The sequence below is a fragment of the Aegilops tauschii genome, chromosome 6, assembly GCF_002575655.3.
Source record: "Aegilops tauschii subsp. strangulata cultivar AL8/78 chromosome 6, Aet v6.0, whole genome shotgun sequence".
Classification (NCBI taxonomy): Eukaryota; Viridiplantae; Streptophyta; class Magnoliopsida; order Poales; family Poaceae; genus Aegilops; species Aegilops tauschii.
In genome coordinates this window covers 383,394,078-383,409,862 of record NC_053040.3, presented here as the reverse complement: position 1 = coordinate 383,409,862, position 15,785 = coordinate 383,394,078, and the positions used below count along the sequence as shown (strand labels likewise).

Here is a 15,785-nt window from a genome sequence, read left to right as displayed (position 1 = left end):
GCATGCACGTTGATTTTTTTTGGGCGCGAATCTCGGTAACACAATGAGTGGCAGATCCAGGCACGGTATATACCGTGCACGGTAGTTTTGCCGCTCTCTTCAGATTACCTGATTGTGTTTTTAGCTCGTCTTTGTTTACAGGTAAAATAAAATAAAATAGGGATGAGCCTGCACTCTATTTTCTGCAAGCCTTTAATCCCATGAGCTAGCTGGACTGCCCTAATAGTGGTTTGTTGGATAACACTCCGTTGATGCCTAACAGCATGCCAAGCATTGCTACAGTGGTTTTTGGACATCTAGTTTCAGGGTCACCCAGCAGCATGTCCAAATCATGAATTAATTCAAAAACACATGAAACAACTTTTCTGAAAAGTCATTTCAAACACAATTCAGATCCCAACATAGGGTGTGGCTAATTCTTAACTGATTAATAATTAACCAAGTTTCGGTCAAGTGACATAACATGTATTCCTTCCGTTTCATAATATAAGACGTTTTTGCAAGCTAACATAGCTTGCAAAAACGTCTTATATTTTGGGACCGATGGAGTAAGGAAGTAAAAAGGAAAAATCTGAAGAAAAAGATTTAGCACGGATTCTCATAAATATAGCATCTACCAAGACAATCAAATCTCAGAGGGTGCTTGGATCCAAGGGACTTATTTTAGTCGGACTAAAAATAGTCTCTTTAAGAGGCTAAAGTTCCAAGCACCCCTGACTAAAAAGGGCTAAAACTAGTCTTGAGATTTTTTAGTTAGGGGTACCCCTACTAAAATGTGGATTAGTCCTCTCTCTTCTCATTTAACTCCTCTCCTTTAACACAGGCGAGTTCTGGATTGAGGGTTTGGAGAATAATAAATGCTCATTAACTTGATTTTAATGTTTTTATTATTTGGATCCAAGCATGGGTGAGATTAGCAAGTTTTAGTCCCACTACTATCCAAGCACCCTCTCAGTCGGCTAAGATTAGTTCACACAGTCATCAACGCAAGCATGCTATCATCGCAATTGATAATATGTATGTATTTGAGGAGTATACGAGAAACTTAACCCATAAAAGAGAACATACTATTCCAATGTTTATACGCGCATATCGATTCCGTCCTTTTTACCATTACCTACTTCATCCAGAACCACATCTTAAAAAGAATGATCCAGACCACGTCTTAAAAAATGAATCCAGACCAGGGATGTCGCCACCGAGAACCAGGGCAAAGTTAATTCCCTCAGCCAACGAGAGTTTACAACAAGTTAGTTTATAAGAAATAGAATAATGTCCACACAACTTTTCACCATCTAATTAACTGGCTGCTACCTTATATGTTACAAAGGGCAAAACGTTAAAAGGCATGGAAAAGACACACGCTCAAGCAAGCAGATGCGCTGGGAACATAATACAGGAGATTCCTCAGCGCTGGTTTGGATTTGCAAGAGAACAGGGCTAAAGCCTAAAGGCAACAACACATAAAGACGGAACTAGATGCGGACACAAAGTTAAAAGATGACTGAAACATGCGACGGTTAGTAGTCATCTTCGTCGTCCAAGTCTGGATCGTTCGATGGACGTATTCTCTTGCCGTCTCTCCCTCCAGGACGCCCTCCCTTCTTTGGTTTCCCTCTGCCAAAAGAATATAGTACGAGATATCAGAAAAACAGGCAAACCTGCTAAACATTTTGTTAATCACTGCACGAGCCAAAGTTTTTCCGCAAAGCTATCTGAAACTTACTGGCCATTAGCTGGAGTGCTTGCGCCCTTTGAACGACCTGCATATTCTCTTGCCTCTGCCAGGGTGGCACGAGTATTCAATTCAGTTTATTATTAGCTGCTGCTGGTTTCAACTGAAAACAGAAATAAGTAAAGCTTACCGTCTCGCGCAGCCAGTTGTTCTTCAACCTGGAAATTACATAGAAGAATAGCAAAGCGAATTCATTGATTTGAATAGTAAAAGGGGAAAGGAAGTAATAAGTAGGAAGGCTAGTGCTTTTCAGTGGTACTGCACTATTACTCATACCGCTGGAGAAGTAACTGATGACAGAGAGAATAGCCTCTCATCAACCTGAAACTTCCTGGACCGCTTGAGGCTGAAACGTGTCAAGCACATGCCATCATGAGTATTCCATCTATGTGAGATCTAGTGTCTCTATTGCTTGAAAACATAAAACATAAATGCATGCTAAATACATATTGCTTCTGCAGAATAGTGAGATACAACTAGTTCCACATAGTCAACCGGTTGCCATCAACCCGAAAAAGATTATGCTCAATATAAAGTACACGCGCAACAAAGAAAGAAACTGACTTAAGTCTATAATATCATAGAACACTGGCATACTTATTTTTTTCAGGATTATTCATCCCCTGATGTATATCTAGCACTATTGACCATTGACCCAATTGTTGGCTAATTAATACGTATGGTCAGTGGCATAGTAGGTATACAAAGCCAGGTCAGATACCATAACCCAATCAATATAGCTCATGGTAATAATAAAATAGAGACCAAGCAAAATCTGAGACCTGAGTTCTCATAAATATAAATGGTAATCAAAGACAATGATAATAGGATGGACAAATGACGTTCTCCATACAGAGAAGACCCCCTAACAGTTCATCGATTTATTCAAATATAAATAATAGAAAGGTCTCTTACTTAGCAGTGTTTTTTGACGATGACAAGAATGATTCAAAACCCTTCAGCACGCTTCCGAATTGATTAGATTCTTGTAGGTAGGTGGTCTCCATATCATAAACCTGGTTGGATAATAGTAGATATTAATACAAGCTATAGATTGCCAAAAATGGTTTCTAAGACATGCGTGGACAGTAAGAAAATTTGACTTATACGCACATGGCCAATGGATAACTGATGTTTTTCCTCGTCAGTTATAAGATAGATTGGCACCTAGAAGATGTTACTAATGTACAATAATAAAGCAAAAGAGGACACCATAAAATAGAGGAAGACTAGTATAGGATCTGCACTTGGCGTGAGATCGTGCGATCCAGCCATATCAACAGTTCGTTTTTTAAGGCAAGGTACAGATTAAGCAAGACCGGAAGGGCTTGATAACTTTGTGCAAAGCCCCTGCTATCATCTGATAATGCTGCATGTGATCCACACACCGTCAGCCATCACCTATACATGTTCAAACTGCACTTGGTAGTTCAGTACTCACAGAAAGTACTGAAGACGAGGTTCCTGCCATGAACGCATACAGTAATTGCAGAATGGGTTTTCTCCCACGAATTCATACATATTTCTAGGCCTGAGTTTTCCCAGCACACCAGATGAACGCATGCAACTTGTTGGATACAAAACTTCCACCATACAAAGTTAAATAACTAAAAAACTGAAAAATAACAGCATTTACGATTATGAATAAGGTTCTGTACAAATATCATGAACAGCAAAGTCAAACCACCCTGGATCATGAATAAAATTTCATTCGAATTTTAAAACTCGATCCAAACATCCAGATCATGAACAAACACTATAAAAATATATGAACAAAAAATACCAACAATTCATGATCTCCCACTAACTGAAAATCGATTTTCCACCCTGCTGAACCTTCAGTCTCGCACCCAAGTCAGAACAAGAAACTTCACCTAGATACGAATCTAGGACGGGGATCAAGGAAGATGCAACCACCGAAGGGTCACACTCGGGCAGCGGACATATTCGGCCGAAGGGGTTGCATGCATAGGGGGGTTCACGGTGGATTAGAAGAACAAGTGACAGCGGCGCACGAGAAGCTGGCGGTGGACCTCGTCATGGCAGGATATGGCAGTGTCACGTCATGGGGCTGGCGGAACTGCCGACGGCGAGGCTCGGGAAGGCCAGATCTGGTGGTTGTGAGGATAGAGAGGTTGATTCGGCGAGGTTGGCAGCGCGCTCCGGCAACCCACGCTGATGCATGAGAGATGGGATTACATTTGGGCTGGAACGAGGGGCTTCGTGTGAGGAGTTAGGCCTGCAATACTTGGTACCTCTAGGATTTTTGTGCAAATGTCTTGCATCTTTCTACTTGACTCGGTCTGTGAGTTTCCCTGTCTAGTGAGACAACAGATATAGAGGATCTCTTTTGGCAAAAGTATACATTGGCATTACTAGGAAATGTGCTGTCTAAGCAGGAAAATGATTTTGCTCGACCTGTAGAGCGGATGTGTGGCTGCTGATGTTGATTTCATCTGACCATCCAACGTTAATATGGGCACGTTATTTACAGCAGAGGCGGACACATGGAATATTTACAGCAAGTTACGAACTGGTGCCAGCGCACAATGGCACACACTTTAGAGGATGCCAAAAAAAATTTTAGTAATTCAATTACCGGGATGCTACCGCTGGTTATTACTCCACTTGTAGCACATGTCTAACTTGTATATGAACACTGGAATGTATTGAAAGACTAGAAATAAAACCAATATGCATTGGTCACTTTTTCGATTACACACACTGTCCATTCTAGTAGACCAATTGTTCCGATGGTTCAATAAATTTGGATGAAATGACAAGATTTAGCATTATGAATATAAGGTCAGACCTTTTTTGCTACTCTAGAACCTTAAGAAAGCTTTATAAGAGAATATACCAGAATATAGCTCAAAATGTTCTTATGGCTATAGTATAAGTGGATGTACTATTACTATGATTTATTTCTTATAGACAGGGCAATAACTGCAACGCTGAGGCTTGATTAAAATTATAAAAATCTTTAACCGGCTATTTTGAGCATCAGATTGTTTCATATGAGTGACATCATAGAAATCAGTTTTCACACGAGCAATTGGCTGATCAAATGAAGTAAGTAAGCAATAATCTTTTGCAAAAAATAATGGAGCAGCAAATTTGTTGTCAAACTCCCTGCATCCAAAATTTAATTCAATCACGGAATTCAGTTTGACACAATAGGACTTCTCCCAAGTTGCGCTAACTATTCACTCCACGGAACAACACGTTGTGGTTTCAGACACAATAGATTCAGACGTATGTCTTTCAGACTTGTATTGTCCTGGTGCACTAAATAAGGTAAATTCATGTTGCTTTCATGTATGTGTAGACTAGCGAATGTTTCATGGAACTGAATTTGAAATCTTACGCGGCAGAAAGCCTCCCAGAGGAGCACAGGAGATGTGCAAATTCTAACAAACAGAGGAGGCCCCCCGAAAGAGGGACAGCAGGGGCTGGAGGAGACCTAACCTGCCGCTCGATGGAGCGGACCTCCTCCTGGAGCTTGGCGCGCTTGCCCATCAGGGCCGAGAGCATCGCCGTGGGGTTCGGGGCCGCCGCCGCCGCCGCCGCCGCCGCCGGCGCGGAGCCCGACGCGGCCTTGTGCGACCCCCCTCCTCCGCCCCCTGAGTCCATTGGTTCCCGTCGCGGTTCTAGGGCTCGAGCTTCGTGTTTTGGTTTTGGCCTTTTGGTGGGGGCGTCTTTGCAAGTTTGTATCGTTCGCCGACGATTCGCCAATCCGGCTAACGCCCCCCTTCGTTTTTCAACGTAAACTTCGCAATTCCTGCAAACCCCGGAGGGGGGAGAGAAAAAGAAAATATGGCACAAAACTTTTTATTAGTGTCAAAAAGAGAAAATATACTCGTATATAAGAACCTTTTATTTTAAATTTCCGGACAAAACATCAGTTACCAAAGAAGATAATCACATTTTAGAAGTAAGAAGATAAATGCAGAGGGAAGAGAAGAAGTGTCAAGGATGACTATTCTAGTTAACCCGTGAATGATTCATAATGATAGCTTCAGGTAACGACAAAAATCATATATAGCCATCTGATAGTTATGTTATGGGATTAAATGCCTATGATTTAAATCCGCCTCGATCGAGAGAATAAGCTAAATAATTTTGATCCTGAAATCGCTTTTAGCAACTAGCACTCTTGTTAAATAATAGGGTAGATACATTTACTTTTTATTCAAAATATATTCATTGATTCAATTGAAATAAATAAAATAAAACTCGCTATACCCGACTGCGTATTCAAGCATTTATGCTTGTAGCCTATTTCGGCATCCATGATCTTTTTTATTTATGTATAGAAAAAACACACATAGTAAATTATGTATAATTATTGCCCATTGCAGATCCCCGTTCACAAGTTGGACTCTAGTGAAATGTAAACTTCATAACTAGGGATGCAAGCATGAGCACGCGTAAACTCACATACATATATAGTCTTTCTTTTTAGAAACGAGGCTCATGATGAACCCGACTTTGAATTATGAAATCCATCAACTGGCTAGGAATGACAACGGCTAATTAACTAGCATCAACGACCGAAAGATATAACTAGAAGAAAAGCCAGAAACTTGTTGGACATGCCAACCTCAACTTCTCTGCCGCCGCTCGGACCCCACATCCATCGCGTCGTCGCCGCCTAACCCGAGGTTGGTTTTAGGCCTTCACCTGAGAACAGGGTCGCGGGTGGAGAGCGACACCATCGGGGCGTTGATACGTCTCCAACGTATCTATAATTTTTTATTGTTCCATATTGTTATATTATCGATCTTGGATGTTTTATAATCATTTTATAGTCATTTTATATCATTTTTTGGTACTAACCTATTGACATAGTGCCAAGTGCCAATTGTTGTTTTCTGCATGTTTTTTACATCGCAGGAAATCAATACCGAACGGAATCCAAATGCAACGAAACTTTACGGAGATTTTTTATGGACCAGAAGACACCCAATGGGCCAAGGCAGTGCCTGGGGGGTGCTCCGAGGGGAGCACAACCCACCAGGGCGCGCCAGGAGGCCCAGTTGCACCCTGGTGGGTTGTGCCCACCTCGGATACCCCCCGGACCGCCTCTTTTCTCCATAAATACCCCGATATTTCAGAAACCCTAGGGGAGTCGACGAAAATCAATTCCAGCTGCCGCAGAGTCCAGAACTACCAGATCCAATCTAGACACCATCACGGAGGGGTTCACCACTTTCATTGGTGTCTCTCTGATGATGCGTGAATAGTTCTTTGTAGACCTTCGGGTCCGTAGTTAGTAGCTAGATGGCTTCCTCTCTCTTGTTTGATTCTCAATACAATGTTCTCTTAGAGATCCATATGATGTAACTCTTTTTGTGGTGTGTTTGTTGGATCAGATGAACTTTGAGTTTATGATCAGATCTATCTTTTTATATCCATGAAAGTTATTTGAGTTTTTTGATCTCTTATATGCATGATTTCTTATAGCCTCGTATTTCTTCTCCGATATTTGGGTTTGTTTGGCCAACTTGATCTATTTATCTTGCAATGAGAAGAGGTGCTTTGTAGTGGGTTCGATCTTACGGTGCTTGATCCTAGTGACAGAAGGGGAACTGACACGTATGTATCGTTGCTACTAAGGATAAAACGATGGGGTCTATCTCTACATAGATAGATCTTGTCTACATCATGTCATCGTTCTTATTGCATTACCTCGTTTCTCCATAAACTTAATACACTAGATGCATGCTGGATAGCGGTCGATGACTGGCGATTCGGGGGATCCCATCTTCGCCGCCACCGTCTTCATCAATTTGCCTCCTGTCTCGCCGCCACCGGAGGTTACAGTCGATGAAGCTGGCGCTAGAGACGGTTGGAGTGGGGCACTCCGCTAGCGAGGCTCGACCTCCTTCCGTTGCAAACAATGGATCTTGTAGCAACAACAGCAACCGGTGCGGCTTGTCCTTGAGTAGGGTTGTGGTGGCAGCTGGGAGCGTGGGCGTCCGTACGCCGGCCTTGCTGCTCGGCGGGAAGATCCGCAACTGGTGGTTGAGGATGCAAGCGTGTTGGTGCGGGGTGACATCATCTTGGGCGCGGTGCGAGCAGTTACTGGTGTCGTCCATGGGCGCGGCTTAGCCAACTCCGGCTCTGATCTGGGGGCCGCCATGGGGCGGCGGTGCTACGGGCGCGCGACATGGTTGATGTGTGTGCAATCAAATGACAGAGTCGTGCGCGCTTCGGCGGTGTTGGTAGCTGGGGGTGGTTCCCCTGGTGGCAATGGTTGCGACAGCTGCTGCAGGTGGCTGGGAGGATCCTTTGCCTCCCAGATCCGGCGATTGCTGCCAGTGGCTCGATCTGGCAAGGTCGCAGGATGCAGCCATAAGTCTTTTTGTGGGTTTTGACGGCTCTCGCATCGGCCAATTTGCCTATGACGGTGAGATGCAATCTACGAGCGACGGCCTAACGCATAGGGTATAGTTGTACAGTGGGGACGATGGAATTTTATTCTAGCATATGTAGCTGATGGGATCGTGAAAAAGTGGAGTGCGCAGTTGTAGAATGGAGCCTGTATTGCAAAAAGAAGGAAATATATTTAAAAGTTCCAAAAAATGTCAAAAAAATATCTACAAACACGGATGCATATTCTTCAAGTATGTATAACATTTTATCAACTAATTTGAATATTTGCATGCTACACAAAATAGACAAATATCTGGCCCAAATACAACATAGGAAAAGCCCATTTTAATATGTGTATTTGCCTTTTTTATGTACAACACATATGAATGTATTAGTTCATGAAATTTTGTAAGTGTATACTACAAATATATGTTTACATGTATACTTCTTTTCAGATATTTTTGAGTTGGGGAAAATGTATTTTCGCTGAAAAATAAGTGAAGAGCTCAATGGAGCTTGGCCTCTGCAGACACTTTTCAGAAAAAGTTATGCTATGCAGAGGTTTGATGTGTGCTCATTGTGTTTGTATCCTCTTGATGCTTCATTTTGAATAAAAAATCCACCATTTGTCGAAAAATAAGAATGATCATCCCTAAGATAACGTCTCTATTGTCCCCCATCAATCATGGACGCGATGAGTGTAAAGTGTAAACTGGGTGCACCAAGATCTACTGATTCATATTCAGATTTCCGCGGGACCCGCTCAACCATACCACACCTCTATGGCTCTATCCACCCACAGTCGGCAGGCTACAGTCTCACTCCATCTAGCTACAAAATGTGGAGCCCGATCACCCGCCAAAAACTGTGCCTGCGGATATGGCCGATCACACACCATAGTTTCCTTCCTTTGCTGCTACGACTCCGGCGCCGATCATCGTTCGTCGAAGCACGGGGCCACTTGGCAAAGCTCTCTACCTGATCAACAGTAGTGACATGGGCATTCACTTTGGAGAACTAGACTGGATAGTGAAGGATCATGCAGATCTCTGCAACTGCTTCCAGTGGACCACCCTGCACAGCCCAAGGTTTGGTCACCTGTCCAAGATGGGCAATGTTCATTATCGTATGACTGTTGGGTATCTGGTCCTGAGTTTGGTGGTCCGAGTTTGGTAACCTTCTGTTCTGCCCTACTACTTTATCATGATAGCACTCAGCAAATGAAGGCGATAACCGCGAAAATCTGCTTAAAGCACATAGACGAAAACTGTTTTTTCATCAGGTGACATGCCAAATCAGACATGTAAATTCCTTTTGCACCAAACTTGGCAGAGACATGCTGCAATACTTCAAGTATATGTCTGACTTTTTTCAAGAATTTTAACAGTGTGGATCCATTTTTTATTTTAAGCCCGGAGCACACGCTCCCTCCCGACCTCAGCTAGAAGTTTTTCATCAAACCACTACACAAGTCTAGTGCCCATCTTCTTTTGGTAGAAAGTCTACTACCTATGACGACACACACATACAACGCAAGAGCACATAAGCTCAAAAAATATATAGTAAACGTAATCTCAGGGAGACTCGGTTATGTTTCGGCTTTGCTGGTAAGAGCGCCGCTGCAATAGGCTTCGGATCAGCTCCTCCAAGATCGCGTTCACTGAGGATTGAGGTACCTTCTCCTGGAACAAAGAAACCACAACATCAAACCGTTATCCGTTCGAATAAATTAAAGGAGGGGGAACAAAATGTACACTGTTCTGAAAGTGATTTATTCATCATAAAGGCAAACAGCTTAAAGGTAGTGGGGTTTGTAATGATTTCCCTTGCAAACTTTAGGAAAATATGCATGGTTGATACCACTGTGCAGGGTCTTTGCAGAGGAATGCAAAGAGCAACCTCCCAAGAGGAACACCATCGCTGGTGTCCTTATCCTGCCTATTTCTCTCACAAGCATAATAATTTGATTGTTGAATTTTCAAAGCACACTGGGTAGCAGCAGCAGCAGCACAAACATAATAATGCTAAAGAATTTTCATTCCCGTAAACAGATTGACCTGCTTCACCGCCCACTTTAGAGATTAGTAACTAACTATGATTACGGGTGTTTATCCATATCTTACCCACTGTACTCACAATTTAATTCGACACTAAACTGGATCAGAAAGTGTCATTGTGGCCATAGTTATCCACTAGTATTTTGCCGGCAGATCATCATCATGGACGGGTGAGGTTGCCTGGAGTTTGAAATTTCAGCATACTTCTGTTTATTCTGCTGTATCTTCGTTAGTTGAATTTGCACATTGTTGATAGACAAAAGGGAGTTGACTTGTCTTGCCAAATGGAGTCTCGGTCAACAGAGTGCACAAAACATGAAGAAAGAGCACAAAAGTGTATTACTATTTACTAGTTGGAACTTGGAGTACTCCTTATAAACAACAAACAAGGATCACATGCTTAATTTATCACAAGATGGAAATGGAACAGGGCAGCAGACCAGCAGTTATATAGCTAAGTTCAGAAAAATGCAATCTGCAGAGCTAGTCAAATTCCACACTTCGGGAAGAATGTAATTGTCAAACTAATCACATAAGTTATGTAAGGCGTAAGTCAATTCCAGCAAAATCCAAGGACAATGGATTTGACTTACATTTCAGATAGCCCAAGATACAGATAATCAAGGCACACCCAGACACTTAAACACAAGCCGAAAGAACAGAATAGGAGGAACAAACTATAAAAGGCATGCCGCAAACTAGAGGGAAAAAGATAATCTAGGTGTGGGACGTTAGGAATCATAAAATGACCAAAAGCTACAAAATCAAGTGACAACATGCAGAAACACTGCCCTTGAACATACACCCATGACTAGTAGTGCATAACAACAGGTGAGCATATGAAGAGGATGCACAATGAGATTATGCCTGTATGAGAGTACGGGCTTCTTAATTACCTGTGGTCCTCATTGGCACTGCCCCAGGAGTTGCCGTTGCTACTGCTAGCGCCGGAGATGTTGTAGAGGGATCCGCGGCGGCCTCCTGCATACTCAATGTGATGCAGGTCTTTCAGCAGCTCTTCATAGTGCCTCTTCACTTCATCGACTGACTTCCCATCACCGACTGCTCGTGCCACCTTCTGCCAGCGGTCTGGCGTGTCCTCGTCATACGTCGCTAGCGCCGTCTCAAAGATCTTGTTCTGTTTTGCTGTCCACGATGAACTCATATCTCTCTATTTTTCCTTTTCTCCTCCCCTTTTACTGTTTCCCCAGCAGGGAGAAATTTTCCAAGAAAGGTCAGGGGACTAGTAATGGGCACTACTTGTGGCTGCTCGTGTTTCTGTGGAACAAAGAGTGAGCGTAGATGTGCTATTTATATAGAGGAGGAAACCAACAATACCCAGTATTGAGTGGGTGTTGATTTGTGTTAGCAGTAGGCAATGAGTTGACAAGCCTATGTAGGAGGGAGCCACGAGAAATTTCATCGACTCACCACACTAATCTAGTGTGTATTAAATTTGTAGGGAGGAATTAGAATCACTCAGATTTGCTGGGAGACTAGGCCTTTGTCATTTCATTTCATCCCACAATCTTAATAGATATCCTTTATTCTTGCTTTTTTTTCTATGTTGAAACTTGAAACCATGCTCTAAGGGTGCCTTTGGTACTTACCACAACTCTTTTCTCAAACTCACATCAACATCTGTGTCGTTTTGTATTGGAAGAAGCACACTGAGAAGATGCAAAAACTTACCAGGCCAATTAAACCACAATATACAAAGCAACCTAGGCTAACAAAACCAGACAAGCAAAGCAACAAGCCTACACACACAGCTCTACAAAGAAGCAAAAAGGTCACAAGAAGAGGGGTAAGTGCAGGCAAAGCTAGTGGTCAGGAGGCCTAGAGTGCATCCTAACCATAACTAGTTGTACCTAAAAAAATATCACAAGGCCATTTGTGCCAGGATAGAAGCATGCAACATCCCTGTCGATGTTACAAACTTACGGAATGTTTTGAACAAAGGTGCTGTCCACCAATTTGCAGTCAAGTAATTGGCTGTACAAACTACATACAATTTGCAACATCACTTAAAACAATGATGTTTAGTAGCAGAAGATATTTGCCCTGAATAGTGAATATAGCAAGTACAAGGAAAAGCTAGTGACTAACAATTTGTGTCGACGACCTCCCCACTGTAACAAAGATATTCAAATATCTAATTGAAAACACACACCAATATATGCCTCTTTGTCTTTCTGTAACACAGGGAAAAGGAGCCATTATTAGGTCAAAAGGATAGGAGCACCTAACTCTTCCATGATATTTCTACTCGATTAATCAGTGATGGTATATGGTTTCAGATGGACAGAAAAGAATGTCATGCAGATGGGATGTACTATTCAACTGTGGTCTGTGGTCTAATAATTTAACACAAAGAAATACCTGTCCCTAGTACCTATCCACTTTGAGAATATGATGGCAGAACTGGACATATTGTACAGTCGTCTCATTGCTAGAAACTGTATTAGAACAGCTGCTTTAATAGTACAAGTTTCATGCAATAAAAATAGATTGGCAAGATCTAGTGTATAATGAAGTGGAATAATTAGATTTGGGATTCTTGACACCAAGTTGCTTCTGGCTTTTTTAAGCTTGCCCCAAGTTGCTTCATCTAATCTTTACTCGACACAAATCTTGGGCATACAAGTGTCAGAACATAGCCTGTCAACCAGCACTTACTACTGAACTTAAGAAAATAACATACAGAGATAGTAAGAATAAAATGATAACTACTAACTACTTATAATAGTATTCATTGGAAGAAGCATTAATTTTCTCTTGCCTTCTGATGTTCTCTGTTGGCTATTTACATTTAGAAAGATGCCGCAAGCCTCCAAAGGCAGACATTGGAAGCTTTTAACAAGAGAGATTTATGAGGAAGGAAAAGGTCAACTGGTTCAAAAGTAGATTATCCCATGAAGGTACGGAACACCACTGCGCCTATGCATAAGTCACGTCAGCAAATGCTAAAGGTTTTTGTGTGTATGCGGATCTTTCATGTGATTTGGTTCGAGTTCTCATCATCCCAAGGTGTGGACAGGTGGATTTGAGATGATGGAAAAGGCCCCCACCAGGCTAGTAGCTAGGATTCACATCCAAGTGGGATACACCTCTTTACTATCTCTTCTCGACGAATTTAAATTTGGTACTAAACAAAATTAGACCCAAATATCAACTTGAACCTTTATTATGTCACACCCTTACCTCGATACCCTCTTTTCAGTCTTCAAAGGAAGGTATTTGCTTCAATTATTTTCCCTTTCTATGAAAGGGGGAGAGAATCATAACATTCTTCGAATCTATATCTATATCTAAATGGAATTTATGTTGACCAACAGAATTACGACTCACTACACCTGTCAGCCTGCCATGATATGTGATGGACGGAGAAACAAACAGTCAAAGTTTATGCTGAAGCGCACCAAATTCCACAGTCGCATAAATGGAGGTGTCGCATCACAGGAATGACCACGGATCAAGATAGAGGTCCAAACTATGCCCTTAGGAATGCAAAAGGTAGGGTTTATGTAAATATCTTATAATCTTGTCAGACCGAATAGCATACCCTCTGTTGATAAATATAGGATGTATTTTTACCATGCAGAATTGATCTTTAACCAGCTGTTAGTCCAACAATACGTGAGTTGTGCCACACAGAATTTAGACTTTAATTCGTATTGAAAAATAACTTTCCTGTGATTATGATTTTGGAATTATGAGCAATGTATTGTATGAGAAATTTGTGGTCAAAGATCAATTTTTAAGAGTCCAACAGAGGGAGCATATGCCGATGTCTTAATCTTCGGACACTCGCCAAAGAATGTAATAGGTGATTTCTCTAAAAACAAACATGGATCTAGTGATGGTGATGTCATAAGAATAAAACAATCATCAAATATAGCATCTGAGATGTTGGATTCTAAAACACGTGAACTTGTTAAAAAGTAGGGAATCTCACAGGAAAAGGTACCTGATAATGGATGTGTGGCGTAGGAGCTAAAGAATGATTCCTTGATAAGACATGATAAAAAGACTGAGAAGAGGTCAGGAAGAGGAGACGAAGTAAAAAGATAAGAATAGAATAAGAATCCAGCAGATCCCAAAGCTATGATGTTCCATCTGCGTACAGAATATGTGGTCCGATCTTTTGTAGACAGCCAAATAGTACACTGGTTTGTAACAATGATAGAATTAACTGATTAAGCAATGGACAGGCATGATTCAAGAACATGAATTCATTTGTTTGGGAATCAATCTGGATAGCTGTCTTGCTGACTTAAGTGTTTCAAATTCCAAAGGTTCAGATTACCGATTGAACTCGGGATTCTAGAAAAAAAATTGATTGAACTTGGAATCATACAGATAGCATATTTTAACTCTATGCTAAGCGTAAGATCTCAAATACTGAAACGAACATAAGAACACTTGTGAGATATGCCATTGTCATGAATACAATAAACAATTCATAAGCATTGCTATGATCCAGTTAGATGTTAGGAAACCAATGGAACACGGGTTTTCATGTATCATTCAGACAAAAGCTTGTCATGTGATGAATACGGTAGCATGATCCAGTTATGTGGTTTCCTGAGTTCTGAACCTAGAAAATGAGCACTGGATGGAGCTAATGTGTTTCGTCATATGTAACAATGCTCAGACCTATTAGACGCTATGGTACATCTTGTAAAGAATGCGGTGGCCGCTGCAAGTTTGCTTTGCGCTTGGCTTTGCCAACCAGGCTTCGCTGGGTTTTGAAATATAAAGTAGAGAATGATCCATCTTCTACTCCGTATTTCGAAAACAAGAAAAACCTTGTAAAGAAATACAAAGCCATTATTTCTGCAGGACACAATTGGCTCAGTCGCACAGGTGACCTCATGCACAACATTTGTAGTCAAACCAGAGGAAACCATCGCAGTGGCATCCTCACACACCGAACCCGTTGCATACGGACGGCGCCTCACGATTCGCGAGAGTCGCATTTCTGGAGGACGCATCCTAAAACTACGCCAAAAGAGGGGTGGCCATACTTGGGCCCCCACAGGCGTAGAAACAAACACCTGGCGTGCGTGCACGCGTGCGAGTGCTGGGGGTATCCTCCCCTCGCGGTTACCTCGAACAGCCGAAGGAACCCGCGGGGGCTACGAGGACGCCTCGCGCCTCTCGGTCGGCGCCGCCGCGCCGCGCCGCGTAGCTCACCTGCTCACCCGCTCTGCATTGAACTTTGAGGAGAGTGGGGCGCTCAGGCTGCAGGCTGCAGCGGTGGCGGGGAGGATGCGGCGGGCAGAGGGGAAAGTGCTATTTGCCGCTTGCTGCGTCAAACTGCCGGCGCTTCCCATAGGCGAGCGACCGAGCAGCGACGCAACGGGCCGGCCCGTTTAACCGTTCCAACGCCCCCGGTTCTGGGAACCTTCTAGAGGTTCCCAGCTGGTTTTGGGAAACTTCTAGAAGGTTCCTTGAATCGGTTTTTTCTTTATTCTGTTTTTAATTTTTTTTATTTTCTTTTCTCTCATTTTTCTATTTCTGTTTTTTTATTTTGTTTCTTTATTCTGGTTTTTCTCTTCTCTTTTCTTTTCTCTGATTTTCCTTTTCCTGTTTTTTTTCTTTTGTTTCTA

The 15,785-nt window shown here is 42.3% G+C and overlaps 2 protein-coding genes across 3 annotated transcripts; both read right to left on the bottom strand.

Annotated features, from left to right (window-relative positions):
* Positions 1 to 1,239: 1,239 nt before the first annotated feature.
* LOC109772708 (chromatin modification-related protein eaf6) lies at positions 1,240 to 5,472 on the bottom strand. The gene is made up of 6 exons (XM_020331406.4): positions 5,204 to 5,472; positions 2,651 to 2,751; positions 2,012 to 2,081; positions 1,866 to 1,893; positions 1,727 to 1,781; positions 1,240 to 1,617 (listed from the first exon to the last, which is right to left on the bottom strand). Exons 1-6 carry the CDS (start codon positions 5,366 to 5,368, stop codon positions 1,521 to 1,523), a joined length of 516 nt encoding a protein of 171 aa, XP_020186995.1. The 5' UTR covers positions 5,369 to 5,472; the 3' UTR covers positions 1,240 to 1,520.
* A 3,976-nt stretch (positions 5,473 to 9,448) lies between these two features.
* Positions 9,449 to 15,490, bottom strand: LOC109772717 (protein RADIALIS-like 4). 2 transcript variants are annotated; one of them, XR_012187961.1, is made up of 2 exons: positions 15,284 to 15,490; positions 9,449 to 9,795 (listed from the first exon to the last, which is right to left on the bottom strand). XR_012187961.1 is itself a non-coding variant. In XM_020331416.4 (2 exons), the coding sequence occupies exons 1-2, from the start codon at positions 11,333 to 11,335 to the stop codon at positions 9,771 to 9,773; spliced, it is 294 nt and encodes a 97-aa protein (XP_020187005.1). In that variant the 5' UTR covers positions 11,336 to 15,274; the 3' UTR covers positions 9,449 to 9,770. The 2 variants fall into 2 exon arrangements, 1 of the variants encoding a protein (XP_020187005.1); XM_020331416.4 differs by lacking the exon at positions 15,284 to 15,490 and adding an exon at positions 11,067 to 15,274.
* Between the last annotated feature and the right edge of the window lie 295 nt (positions 15,491 to 15,785).

Excerpts from the sequence above, each read along its gene's own strand:
- LOC109772708 (XM_020331406.4), bottom strand. The coding sequence starts at position 5,368 with ATGGACTCAGGGGGCGGAGGAGGGGGGTCGCACAAGGCCGCGTCGGGC. Across the intron at positions 1,894-2,011 it reads CATCAGTTACTTCTCCAGCG|GTTGAAGAACAACTGGCTGC; the intron begins GTATGAGTAATA and ends TGTAATTTCCAG. Across the intron at positions 1,782-1,865 it reads ACAACTGGCTGCGCGAGACG|AGGCAAGAGAATATGCAGGT; the intron begins GTAAGCTTTACT and ends CCACCCTGGCAG.
- LOC109772717 (XM_020331416.4), bottom strand. The coding sequence starts at position 11,335 with ATGAGTTCATCGTGGACAGCAAAACAGAACAAGATCTTTGAGACGGCG. Across the intron at positions 9,796-11,066 it reads AGTGCCAATGAGGACCACAG|GAGAAGGTACCTCAATCCTC; the intron begins GTAATTAAGAAG and ends TCTTTGTTCCAG.